The sequence below is a fragment of the Heptranchias perlo genome, chromosome 41 (assembly GCF_035084215.1).
Source record: "Heptranchias perlo isolate sHepPer1 chromosome 41, sHepPer1.hap1, whole genome shotgun sequence".
Classification (NCBI taxonomy): Eukaryota; Metazoa; Chordata; class Chondrichthyes; order Hexanchiformes; family Hexanchidae; genus Heptranchias; species Heptranchias perlo.
Window position 1 is genome coordinate 3,600,824 of NC_090365.1, and position 14,165 is coordinate 3,614,988.

The 14,165-nt window shown below is 47.2% G+C and overlaps 1 protein-coding gene across 1 annotated transcript in view; it reads right to left on the minus strand.

Moving 5' to 3' along the window:
- Window positions 1-3,960: 3,960 nt before the first annotated feature.
- LOC137305953 (ras and Rab interactor 2-like) overlaps window positions 3,961-14,165 on the minus strand; it is a 28,129-nt gene continuing 17,924 nt past the window's right edge. The window contains exons 8-11 of the mRNA XM_067974923.1: window positions 10,617-10,922; window positions 9,353-9,484; window positions 7,479-7,642; window positions 3,961-5,846 (exon numbers count right to left, since the gene is read on the minus strand). Coding sequence (XP_067831024.1) covers window positions 5,538-5,846; window positions 7,479-7,642; window positions 9,353-9,484; window positions 10,617-10,922 — 911 coding nt within the window. The 3' untranslated portion in view covers window positions 3,961-5,537. The remainder of the gene's footprint in view (window positions 5,847-7,478; window positions 7,643-9,352; window positions 9,485-10,616; window positions 10,923-14,165) is intronic.

The window sequence follows — 14,165 nt, forward strand, 5'->3', positions numbered from 1 at the left end:
GGGTCTCTAATCAACAGGAACCAGGGGGCTGTGACATAACACCTTCCACCAACCCAATGCTTATGTATAGATTACTATATCAACTATGATTATTTTCAAATCCCTCCATGGCCTCGCCCCCCCTCCCTATCTCTGTAACCTCCTGCAGCCCTACAACCCCCCGAGATCTCTGCGCTCCTCCAATTCTGGCCTCTCGCGTATCCCCGATTTTCATCGCTCCACCATTGGCGGCCGTGCCTTCAGCTGCCTAGGCCCTAAGCTCTGGAATTCCCTCCCTAAACCCCTCCGTCTCCTCCTTTAAGACGCTCCTTTAAAACCTACCTCTCTGACTAAGCGTTTGCTCACCTGTCCTAATATCTCCTTATGTGGCTCGGTGTCAAATTTTGTCTGATTTACGATCCTGTGAAGCGCCTTGGGACATTTTACTACGTTAAAGACACTATTAAAAAATGCAAATTTTAATGGCAATACATTTCTAAACTGATAATCTGCATTGATTTCATTAAATTCATATTTTTAAGTATTTATGCACAATGTGCATAGTATAATATGCTTGTTTTGCATTGGCCGCTGAAATTCAAACAGATAAACCCCAGTGGAATGTGAGTGCAGTAGGTACGTGGGCTGAGAGTTGGACTCTCGAGCTGTGCCCTGGTTTTTTACCAGTAGATGGTGCAATTGTTCACCATTGGACTTGCTGCTGTTTGCAATGGGCCTCTTCTCATCGGGACTGGAAGAGGCCATTCAGCCCATCGAGCCTGTTCCGCCATTCAATTAGATCATGGCTGATCATAACCCCATCTACCCGCCTTGGCTCCGTCACCCTTAATACCCTCAAATCTCATGGCCCAGTGTAAGGCTCAAACTAGAATTGAGCTGGATAAACTCCAGGCAGCATTAAATCTTCGCTTCTGGTAATGCTATTTTCATCTTTGGTCTAAATTTGCTGGGTTTTTTGGGAGTGGAGAGGAAATAACTCATTGTGGTTTAGAGCTTTAAGTGCACGGACAAGTGATGCAATCATGGTTTTCAAAAGAAGGAACAATGCTTTCCTGACACATTGCACTGCCTTTTTGGCTAAATTCACTGACCCATCAGGTCCCAGCATCCTCTCCCCCACCGCCCCCCCCCTCCAAACTCTCCCCCTCCCCTCCTCTTTCCTCCATCCCCCTCCCAGCTATGCTGTTCCAGGAAAATTGGATTTTTTTTAACCTTTTTTAAAAAATGGCAAATTCTAGTTCATTTTAAAAGTGTTTTTACTTCACGATCACTCGCCTAAAAAAAAAATTGAAGTAAACAACAGACCGACACTTCCCAAAAAGCTTCGCGAACTCGCCCTTCCTTACAAGGAGAAGGAACATTTCTGTTGCTTCACCTCCGCTCCCCCCAAATCTTCCCCTCCAATAACCCCTGCACTCACCAGAATCCACTTGGGTACCCCTCCTCCCCAAACACTCCTCAATTTCTAGGTGATTGACGTCCCAAAGCGCTCCACAGCCAATTAGTTACTTTTTGTAATGCAGACAAAAGCGACAGCCAACTTGCGCACAGCAAGATCCCACAAACACCAGTTGGATAGGTGACTAGTTAGTGTGTCAGCCGTGGCTTCAGTGGGCATCGCACTCGCCTCTGAGTCAGAAGGGAGTGAAAGGATATGGGGAAAGGGCGGGAAAGTGGAGTTGAGGTAAAATTCAGATCAGCCATGATCTTATTGAATGGCGGAGCAGGCTCGAGGGGCCGAATGGCCTACTCCTGCTCCTATCTCTTATGGTCTTATAGAAGGTGGTGAGTGTCGGAGGTGCCGTCTTTCAGATGGGACATTAAACTGCGGTGGACGTAAAAGATCCCATGGCATTATTTCAAAGAAGAGCAGGGGAGTTCTCCCCGGTGTCCTGGTCAATATTTATCCCTCAACCAACCTGTTAAAAAAAAAACAGATGATCTGGTCATTATCACATTGTTTGTGGGATCTTGCTGTGCGCAAATTGGCTGCCGCGTTTCCTACATTACAACAGTGACTACACTTCAAAAGTACTTCATTAGCTGTAAAGCGCTTTGGGACGTCCTTTGGGGTCGTGAAAGACGCTGTAGAAATGCGAGTCCTTCTTTCTTTAATCTCTTTTTAGTGATGTTAATTCAGGGAGGAACGAGCAGGGGGGTTCTCCAAACCGGGAGAACTCCCCAGCTCTTTCAAATAGTGCCATGTGATCTTTTACGTCCACCTCGGTTTAACACCTCGCCCGAAAGACGGCACCTCCGACAGTGCAGCATTCCCTCGGTGCAGCGGGGAATCCATCAGTTGTACAGTGTGACGGCAAAGTGTCTGCGTTCTGGGAAGTGAGGGAGGGAGGGAGGGACGGAAACACGATTGTGCCTCGCACCAGGGGGGCTCCCTGTCGGCGATGGAGGACGTGGTGCCTGAGGTCCAGGTGGGGGGAGAGGACGAGGGAAGAAGATTTCGAGAGGGTGTCACTGAAAACATAGGTTGCAATAGAAGAATCTGAGACCAACTAACTCAAACTTGTGTTTTTATATTTTTTTAATGATAGCAGGATGACAAATAGTAAAAACAAAATATAATTTATATATTGTACAATGATGTAAGAGATTTACAGTGACTATTACTGTAAAATCCTGTGTATAAGTCACATTTTAACTTTCTCCACCAGTTTTCTCCCCACTGTTCCCATTCTTCCTGGGCTTTGGTGTTGGATGTCCCGGCTGCCTGCAGATGCCTTCCCCACACGGCTATCCTTGGGTGTCAGCAGACTATTTGACTGTGGAAGACATCACACGCCAGTTCTGATCCTGTCCTCACCCGTTCACTTTCCAGCTGGAATCACCGGATGGCGATCAGGAGCTGGAACCTTAGCTGATTATCCGATTCTCCCCAGCACCCCTCCCTCTGCTGTCCCCGTCCCCCCCCCCAACAGGGGCACTGAGGCCAATCCACTCCCAATGTTATAAGGCACCAGGGCTACGGGGAATGGATGGTGGCAGCCATTTGGGCGTCAAATAAGTGGTCACAGGTGCGCCTGATTAAACAAAACAGGGTTTATATAAACGAAATGTTTCAGATTAGGGTCCAGACGTCAGGGTGGAGAGACAGCCTGTGATAAATTCGGAGTAAGTGCATTTTGTTCGGTGGATCTAACTAAAAGTGCGCAGGAACTGAACTGTCTGCAGACGACTGGATTTCGAGAACGCGGAGGGGTTGAGACAGGTGCTGGCCGTCCTGAGGCTCAATCGGACCAAATGTAGCATCTCACCTGATAGCCCGGCCAGGATCAGCGAACTCCACGCAGAATGGAGCAGGAAGGTGGGATTCCCTCGGTCGATGACTGAGCTACAGAGTCGTAGGTAAAGTGGATCTATGGATCAATATTATTTAATATGTACTTTAGTTATAGTGTTTATGTATATTGTTTTTTTTAAATTAATTTTTAATATTTTTATATGTATTTTAATATTTTTATAAATATATTCTTCAATATATAACAAAATATAAATAATTTTAAATATTTATATATATTTTAAATATATTTTTATTTTATTACATATTTTATTTTTTATAGGTTAATATTTTATATTTTTAAATAAATATATTCTTTATATATTATATTTTTATATATAATCGTTCTTATATTTTTTGTTTTTTATTATAGTTTTATATATTTTAAATATTTTTATATGTGTTTTAATATTTATATATGCATTGTTTTTTAATATTTTTACTTTTAACAATTATATGGTGCACACCCGGAATTTCCGCGGGTTTCTCCCGATCGGCCGTCGTGGTTTCGGCGGGACTCCCTGGTTAAACCGCGTAAACGTTCCATAAGCCAATCGGGAGAAATCCGGGTGGGAGTTCCCGGCGCCAGTATTTTTCAGGCCGATGCCTCAGCCGCCATATTGAAAATGTGTTGACGCGTCTCCAATGGAATGAAAACCGAGAGGTGATCGACTACATATCAAAAGCTTTATTACAGTGCGTTATTTACCACATAACTTCCATGTTTTATAAGGTACAGAAGTGACTTAAGATATATTAAAACATCTCTTGCAAGAATGAAATTTGTTCCTCGTCTCTGTAGGCAGTCACTGGCGCGCACTCCAACATGGAGGGACAGCCGAACTCTCGACTCCAGCAGGACGTGTATTAAAACAGTCAGAGACTGGGCCGGGAAGACAGGGGAATCTTCCAAACTCCAAAAGAGTTTTGTTTTAAACACAAAAAAAAAATAAAACAAAATAAATTAAGATCGGTCAGGATTTCATGGCCTCAGGGATGTTCTTACTGAGTTTGAACGGACAGGGAGGGACAGTCTTCTGGTGTTGGGGAGACAGAGGGGCGATCTCTCAACCTCATTTAGAGGGTAGCACTGGTCTGACAATAAATCTGGCCATTTGTGGACTATCATGAACGATTTTGATAGAGTAAATAAGGAGAATCTGTTTCCAGTGGCAGGAGGGTCGGTAACCAGAGGACACAGATTTAAGATAATTGATAAAAGAACCAGAGGAATTTTTTTTACGCAGCGAGTTGTTCTGATCTGGAATGCGCTGCCTGAAAGGGCGGTGGGAGCAGATTCAATAGTAACTTTCAAAAGGGAATTGGATAAATACTTGAGGGGAAAAAATCTGCAGGGCTATGGGGAAAGAGCAGGGGGAGTGGGACTAATCGGTTAGCTCTACCAAAGAGCCAGCACAGGCACAATGGGCCGAATGGCCTCCTTCTGTGCTGTATCACACTATGATCATCAGAAAGATTTACCGTGAAAACTTCTGAATTATTGATAAAACAAAAATCCAACTGGTTCATTAATATCCTTCAGGGGAAGGGAAGTCTCTCACCTACAGAGCCTGGTCCATACCTGGTATGGTTCGATCTCGATGCCCTTGGAGCTGATCTGGCTGCTCAGCCATAAAACAATGGCTAAGAAGGACAAGGCCCATCACCCACCTTCTCAGGGCAACGAGGGGTGGGCACTAAACGCCGGCCTTGCCAGCGGCGTCCACATCCCGGGAAGAAATTATTTTTAAAATGAGGTTGAATTTGTAGAAGACACTTTGAAGCCAGAGTGTGCAATCTGGGCAATTCATTATAGGAAGGATATTAGAGCCAACGGAATGAGTGACAGGGAAGATTGACTGGGAATGATACCAGGAATGAGAGGTTATTTTTTTATTAATAAGAAAGACCTGAAAAAATTGGGGCTTTTTCCACTCTTAAGGATTAAGAGTGGAGGTTATCAAAATTCTGAAAGGTTCTCAGTGGGTGAATAGTGAACCTGAGACTGAGGATTATCAGGAGAAGAATGTGGGGGAAAAGATTATTTTTTCACACAGAGGGTTTTTGAAACATGGAACGTCCGACTGAGCCTGGCACCTGTACCACTGCCCCTCCCTCCAACAACACCAAAATGCCCAACTGTTGGTCCTGCCCAAGAATGGGCGGACGATTGACGACTGCAGCTTAGGAGCTCCGCCATCCAGTACCAGGCCTCAATGTCCCAGTCCCCAGGGACACTGACTTATCATAACGGAGTCAGCTGCTCCTCCGATGAAGATTGGGTGAGTTCAGTCCTGTCCTTGGGTCCGTACACAAAGTAAAACTTCGGCGTCCCTTTCTGCCGCAGGTCTTCCTTGACCTTCTGAGGATAGGAGTCTTCCTCCAGCAGCTGGTAAGAGTCGTCCGTCACGGTGAAGAGGCCGTAATTCTCCGGGTCCTGCACTTCGTACTTCTCGGCACACGCTTTCCGCACTTCCGTCACGCTCATGTGAACAGGAGCCAGGATGGTGACCTGATTGCAGGAGGGTTCCCGTAAGGAAACGGAGAGCAAATCCTTTGGGTGAGAAGAGAAGGTTGAGTAAGAGATAGCCTGGCGCAGTCAGCCGTTGGTTCGAGTGGCAGTACAACGTAAGGATGGGTAGACCCATCGTTTGTAAAGAGAGGGGCCCTCCCGAGTTGAATTGAGGGTCGTTTCTTGGGCAGCTCTTGCACACAGCCTCTTGTGGAGGCTGATTGGGGACCAGGGTTGGTGAAGGTCTGTGGGTATCTCAGTCACCTTCCCAAATTGTTGATAATTAGCACATGGCACGGGGAGGAAGGAAGGTCTCTCTGCACCTATCACAATGGTAGAGAGGGAGACCGTCCATGGAGATCGGTCTCCGTAACACGGGCGATGCCTTGTGCAGAAGTGTCTCTCTGGGTCTTTTTAAGAGTGCACCATGGAACCTTGAGGCCAGATATGAAGTTTCAATCCCCCGCTCCCATTAACTCCCCGTCCGTCTCCAGTTGCTGAGACTAAACAGATCCAGGTGTGCTGATTTAGGAATCAACCACCAATGAGGCAACAACGCTAAGAACAGCCCTTTCCTCCAGTCCCATAAAACTCAAAACAAAACAATCCAGTGAGTAAGAAATTTAAGCACGGATTGGATTGAGCTGCCCGAGTTTCACGGGTGGGTCAACAAAGCTTGAAGGCCTGAAGTGGACCATAAGCCCTAGTTTGGACACTGCTGGCCGACTGGGTGTAGCTCACCCCCTTTTTCCTTTGCCCAACAGCCAGAGACACCACAACGGTGTGGCAAGCACTGGACACCGACCCTGTAGCCCTCTGTCCTCCACCCCCTTCCCTCCTCCCCCTTTCATGGTTCTCTCCTTATCCTAGAAAGGATAAAAGGCTGAGCGAACTGCGCTGGGACCTGAAGCCTGGACCTCCTCACCCTGAGGTGAAAGGTCAGTCAATCGACTGACCCGACCCTGGATTTCACCAAGTGTTGGTCCAAAGACAATGGATTCACCCAAGTCACCGACGAGAGGCGGGGGGGGGTTTCCTCGCAGCTCCTCCCGCTGTAACGATGTAACTTTGACAGAGGTTTTTTTTGCATGTAAACTTCCTCCAAAGTTGCAGAAGCTTTCAGGTAATTCACTCCTTCTGTATTAGGCAACACATCAGTGTATTACAACAACAACAACTTGCATTCATATAGCGCCTTTAATGAAGTCCCAAGGTGCTTCACAGCAGCGATCATCGGACAAAATTTGACACCGAGCCACATGAGGAGATATTAGGACAGGAGCTTGGTCAAAGAGGTGGGTTTTAAGCAGCGTCTTAAAGGAGGAGAGGGAGGCGGAGAGGTTTAGGGAGGGAATTCCAGAGCTTAGGGCCCAGGCCGCCAACGGTCGAGCGATGGAAATCGGGGGATGCGCAAGAGGCCAGAATCGGAGGAGCGCGGAGATCTCGGAGGGTCGTAGGTCTGGAGGAGGTCACAGAGATTGGGAGGGAGGGAGGGGGTGCGAGGCCGTGGAGGGATTTGAAAATGAGGATGAGAATTTTAAAATCGAGGCGTTGCCAGACCGGGAGCCGATGTCGGTCAGCGAGCACAGGGCGGAGGTGATGTGTTACCAATAACTGCACTCGAAGGCAACAAGAATCTCCGTGCGGCCCCACACTGCTGTTTGCGATACCAACCTGCGCTGAGCGCCTCTTTGACTGGCAGTGATGTAACGTCCTTCTCCTTCTCCACTGGCGGAGCGATGACTTGGCCTCGTCGCTCATCTGTCGGGTTAGCAGCCTGGGCTGGAAGTTGCTGATGTGATACAGTGCCCCAAACAGTGTTGTTAAATAATATCCACCTGGAGAAGAAGTAAAAATAAGGATGTCAAACGTTTGAGAGCAGGTAGAGGTTGTTCCATTCACCCAACCTGCATTCAGTAACATTCAAACCCATCCCCGAGCTCTGTTTTAGACTATTCCACTACTGAGGCCTTAACCTAGGCTTTACCCTATCCAGGCCTCATCAAACTCAAGGCCTAAACCAAGCCTGAACTAAGGCCTGCTCTATTTAATTGTAGGTTTAAATCAAGTCTTAATTCAAGCCTTAAAAAATGACATAGAATGTACAGCACAGAAACAGGCCATTCGGCCCAACTGGTACCTTTGGAACTCCCTACCCCAGAGGGCTGTGGATGCTCAGTCGTTGAGAATATTCAAGACTGAGATCGATAGATTTTTGGACTCCAGGGGAATCAAGGGATATGGGGATCGGGCGGGAAAGTGGATTTGAGGTTGAAGATTAGCCATGATCTGATTGAATGGCGGAGCAGGCTCGAGGGGCCGAATGGCCTACTCCTGCTCCTATTTCTTATGGTCTGTGCTAGTGTTTATGCTCCACACGAGCCACGTTTAACTAATTCCAGGTCTAAGCCCAAATTTTAATTTAGGCCAAAAACCAAGCCTTCTCTAATTCTATCTTTAAACCCAAGTATATCTTATTGATTAAACTCCATTCCTCAATCTCTAAACCTATTCCGACTTCAATGGAAATAAAAATCGGGAGAGACGTCAAACGGACGACCGACTCGCTATCACCCATTTTGCACAATCACACAAAGTCAAGATGTACCCCAGTGAGAGAGAGAGAGAGAGAGGAAAGGAGAGAGAGAGAGAGAAAGTAGAGAGAAGGAATTATTGGGCGGAGAGTGCACTGTGAGAAATCACGGGCTCACATTCTATTACAACGCTCACCATTGCCCGTGACGCTCACCCAATAACCACGACTCCCTGAGGCCCTTCAGTGCCATGAGACCCATTGACCCAGTGAAATCTGAGGTTCTGAAATAGATCTGGGCATCAGAGGTCCATCGGAGACTTAGCAGAGCTGAATGGCTCTTTTTCGGCCGGCACAGACACGATGGGCCAAATGGCCTCCTTCTGTGCCGTAAATTTCTATGATTTTATGATGGCCTCCGATTGTGCACTGCAGCGGAGTATAATGTGGCTGTACTACATCGAATTTACAGCACAGAAACAGGCCATTCGGCCCAACCGGTCTATGCCGGTGTTTATGCTCCGCACGAGCCTCCTCCCTCCCTTCTATCAGCATATCCTTCTATTCGTTTCTCCCTCATGTGTTTATCGAGCTTCCGCTTAAATCCATCTACACTATTCGCCTCAACTACTCCTTGTGGGAGCGAGTTCCACATTCTCACCACTCTCTGGGTAAAGAAGTTTCTCCTGAATTCTCTACTGGATTTATTGGTGAATATCTTATATTTATGGCCCCTGGTTCTGATCTCTCACAAGTGGAAACATCTTTTCTACGTCTACCCTATCAAACCCTTTCCACAACCTTAAAGATCTCTATCAGGTCACCCCTCAGTCTTCTCTTTTCTAGAGAAAAGAGCCCCAGCCTGTTCAGTCTTTCCTGATAGGTATAACTTCACAGTTCTGGTATCATCCTAGTAAATCTTTTTTGCACCTTCTCCAGTGCCTCTATACCCATGGAGACCAGAACTGTTCACAGTCCTCCGGTACTATTAGGAGATCGATGGATTTGGTTTTACCTTCTCCCTGTAACTGGTTTTGGTCCAGAAGCTCCATCATGTATTCCACATCGAGGTAGAGATTTGTCACGTTGCTGCTCGCCAGAACGTAGGTCAACACGGGCAGGAAGTCATCAGCTCCGTAAGGCTTCCCTGTAACAGAGAAATTGGGTAACGTGATGTGACAGTAGTTTGGTAACATCGGAGTGATGGACGTGTAGGAGGGCGTCACACCTCGAGAGGATTGTAGGGTAAACCATAAACTACAGGAACGGAAGTGAGGCCCAGAGCGTGGGACACGACCAAGGTTGGAAAGAGCAGGAGAGACAATGAGAAGTGGCGGGGCTTTGGGAATTTCCTTAGGGCTCCTCCTGCTCCACCGCCGTAACTTTGGCAGAAGTTCGGCACAAACCCCGAAACAAAATGGGCAACAGAAACACCAACAGGCCTCCCTCGGCTGCCCGATCCAGGCAATGGTGCCCACTGGCGCACTGTTCACCCACCCCCCAACCACACTGTCCACTAGGAGAGGTAAAAGAAAACCCAAAAGATTACAGAAATGCTCCAGGAGATTCCTCTCCGACTCCGTAAGATGATCAAGAAAAGCATGAGGGGACCATGTTTGCTGCGATCAACACATTCTTGACGAGCTGGCAACTTACCTCCTATAACTGTGAATGTCCTCTTCTCTCAACAATTTGACGTTCCCTTTTAAAAGCGACTCCATACTCACTACATGTCCTCTAGAACTCCCGCTGCCCTTCTTCGAAATAGTGCCCATGGGATCTTGCACGTCTGCCCGAGATGGCAGATGGGGACCTCGGTTTAACGTCTCATCTGAAAGACGGAACCTCCAACAGTGCAGCACTCCCTCAGAGACGTTAAGCCGAGGCCCCGTCTGCCCTTTCAAGTGGACGTAAAAGATCCCACAGCCACAATTCGAAGAAGAGCAGGGGGAGTTCTCCCCGGTGTCCTGGGCCAATATTTATCCCTCAACCAACATCACTAAAACCAGATTATCCGGTCGTTATCACATTGCTGTTTGTGGGATCTTGCTGTGCGCAAATTGGCTGCCACATTTCCTACAGTGACTATACTTCAAAAAAAAGTACTTAATTTGCTTTAAAGCGCTTTGGGACATCCTGAGGTTGTGAAAAGAGCAATAGAATTGCAAGTTCTTTCCTTTAGTGGGAATTGAACTGGGGACCTTCTGTACTGCAGGAATCTCGGGAGGGGTTTTCAAAGACTAGGCCAGCTAAATAAGATGCTTATGGCTCCTTCTCACCTGATACCCCAGACATAGCTTCGTAAATAAGTTTACAGGCTTTCAGCAGCTGGGTGACTTTCTTCCAGGGCGAGTAGACCATGTGCATGATGTTGAGTTTCTGCTGGATCTTCTCCAGGCCCATGGCATCGGGCACGCCAGCCGTCACGCCCAGCTCTTCCAGGGTCTGGGTCCGCAGGACCAGTTGGTTGTCCTGCAGCTTCTTCAAGGAGCCGTCCTCGGTGTGGAAGTTGAGGAGGCTCGCGTAGATGTGGTCTCGCAGTGGCTTCAAAACGCACTTCTGCAAAGCCTTTTCGATCGCTGCGTCTGGAAGGGGGAGAGAGAGAGAGAGACACCCACACATGTGGTCATGAGGGAAGCATTGACTGGGAGGACTCTATCAATATCTCAAGTATTCCCCATGAGGAAGTGGTCTAAACAGGCCAACCAGGTCATTGTAGCTGCTTCTAAACCGATGAGGACATTCAGAGAGCAATTGCAACAGATTGTAAATTTCAGGCTCCAGGTCAACGAATGGCTTTCTTTCTCTTTTCTCATTTTTCTTTTAAGGTTCCTCTCCACCTTCCCCAATTTTTTCCCACTGGTCTCTTGAAGCTGAAAACTCTGAATGGGATCTCAGTCCACTTCAACCTTGCTCAGACAGCCGTTCATCGTGTCTAGTGAGGGTCAGCCGGCTATTCAGGCAGGGGGTGGGGGGCATCACAGGTGAGTCTAACTGAGTCCTCACCTCGCCTCCACACACATGCACTTCTCAGCAGGGGGTCACTGGAGGGCAGTCAGGAGCAGGAAGCCCTCCCGAAACCAGTGGTACTGGAAGCAATCGTCATGTCTGCAGAACAAATTTTTTCTTAAAAACACGGAAGTTAAGAAGAGACAATTCTCCCAGATAATTAACTGCGGAATACATTACAGTCTAGTGTGGTGAAGGTTGAAACAATAAAACTACAAACCAGGGCTATGAGACAGTAAAACCATTGGCTCGGAGTGGGCAAAGGGTACAGTCTTATGAAGGAAGCCTAAATTATGGCTTAAATAAAGTGTGTTATCAATAAGGCCTAAATTATGGTTTGAATATCGGTTTATTAGAGTATTATCAATTAGACATTGGTTGTGGCTTGAATTTAAGACGGATAAGACAAACAAAGCTGGCAGCGAACACACTGAAATTGTAACGAACACGGAATTCGCTATTTTAACCGAAAGGTTAGCCTGTTTATCTTAAATCATTAAAATGTCTGAGGATTAAGACCAGACATAGTTACGAGTATCGCACTGGGCAATTTCATCCCCTAAAAGTGACCAATTTCTCAGCACCCGCCTCCCTCGCTCGACGAACATAGGAACAGGAGGAGGCCATTCAGCCCCTCGTGCCTGCTCCGCCATTTGATAAGATCATGGCTGATCTGTGATCTAACTCCATATACCTGCCTTTGGCCCATATCCCTTAATACCTTTGGTTGCCAAAAAGCTATCTATCTCAGATTTAAATTTAGCAATTGAGCTAGTATCAATTGCCGTTTGCGGAAGAGAGTTCCAAACTTCTACCACCCTTTGTGTGTAGAAATGTTTTCTAATCTCACTCCTGAACGAGTCTGATTGGATTCTTCTGACTGGGGCCTCAGAGGGGTTGGCCGGTCTGCTTAAATTGGGGTTGCCAACTCTGGTTGGACCTATTCCTGGAGGTTTCATCACATGACCTGCTGCCTCCAACCACCTCGCACCCCAGTAAAACAGCCTTTCTTCCCCCATCTCCAATATTTTTAGAACTAATAAACGAAAGTGTCCAAAGAAATTGAAAAAAAGGCACACAATTTTTTTTTAAATGCCGCTTCGATTTTTTTTCTCCCTGGGCGTTGCTCGCTGCAGCGTCCCGGAGATTAACCTTTAATTCCTGGAGACTCCAGGACAATCCTGGAGGGTTGGCGACCTCTGGCTTAAATACGCAGTGAATGAGAGAGGGTTCGCGGCTGACTGCCCGACCATGAGAGGCGTCGTTTGTGGGCAGGAAGCAGACGAATGAAAAATGCGACAATATCTGTTCACTCACGTGGCTACAAGAAAAGCCACAAGCTCCAGTTTCTTTGCATTTGTTAACGGCTGACTTTTTGCAATCTAGGCTGGGAGTGGCGGGGGGGGTGTGGGGGGAGGAAGGGAGGGGCAAGGGAGGAAGGGAGGGGCAACGCCACCAATAAAGAGAAGCTCAATTTGACTGATTGAGCTCTGTGCCTATAGGTGACTCACAAACGTTGGCAGCTCAAATCTAGCCCTGAATATAGTCCTGTGACAAGGTCACTGCCATTGGGTTTTCATGTGATTTCCCCCCAAAAACCAGTTAGAAAGACCGGAATAGAACATGAATCGGCTTACTCGGTCACCGTGAAACTGGGGTCCTTAGTTATGGCACATGAGAATAAGTAATTACACTGGAAGTGTAGAAGGACAGGCACTTAAGATGCAGCTACACCCAGAAAGAAAGAACTTGCATTTATATAGCGCCTTTCACATCCTCAGGATGTCCCAGAGCACTTTTCAGCCAATGAAGCACCTTTGCTGTTGTAATGTGGGAAACGAGGCAGCCAATTTGCGCACAGCAAGATCCCACAAACAGCAATGTGACAATGACCAGAGAATCTGTTCTTTTTTAGTGATGTTGGTTGGGGGATAAATATTGGCCCCAGGACACCGGGGAGAACTCCCCCTGCTCTTCTTCGAAATAGTGGCCAGGGGATCTTTGACGTCCACCTGAGAGGGGGCAGACGTAGGTAAAGGTTGAAGGCCCATGGACTGACGGAGGTAAGGGGTACCACAGGTTTGACCGCTTATTCCTTTCCCCTTGTCTTAGGAGACACTCTGCTGACACCTCATGCTTCAACCACCAGCCCAGAGGTCCTGACAGCCATTAGCACTCTGGCACTGAAAGCGGGCGTGTTGTCCATTGAGGTGTGGACCCAGGTGGGAACACTCTAGTTTGGTTCTTGAGCTCCTGTACTTTGCGGAGATAGGTATGGGTGCACAGGCCAAAGAAATGGGGAGTGAGCCACTGGGTAGGGTGCTGGGATCATTTAGGAACCAGTGATAGAGAGACCACCATGAAAGAATTTACAATAAGTGGCAGCTCCGGATGTCCCAAACTGCTTCAAAACCAATGAATTGCTTTCAAAGCGTTGTTATGCCCTTCAACCCTCCGAGATCTCTGCATTCCTCCAATTCCGGCCTCTTGCGCATTCCTGATTTCCTACACCTTCCATTAGCAGCTCTGCCTTCGGCTGCCTGGGCCCTAAGCTCTGGAATTCCCTCCATAAACCTCTCCGCCTCTCTCTCCTCCTTTAAGACGCTCCTTAAAACTTCCGTCTTTGACCAAGCTTTTGGTCACATGTCCTAATATCTCCTTATGTGGCTCGGTGTCAAATTTTGTTTGATAATCGCTCCTGGGAATGTATTACTACATTAAAGGCGCTATATAAATGCAAGAGGTTAGACAGACTGGGACTTTTTTCCCTGGAGAGTAGGAGGTTAAGGGGTGATCTTATAGAAGTCTATAAAATAATG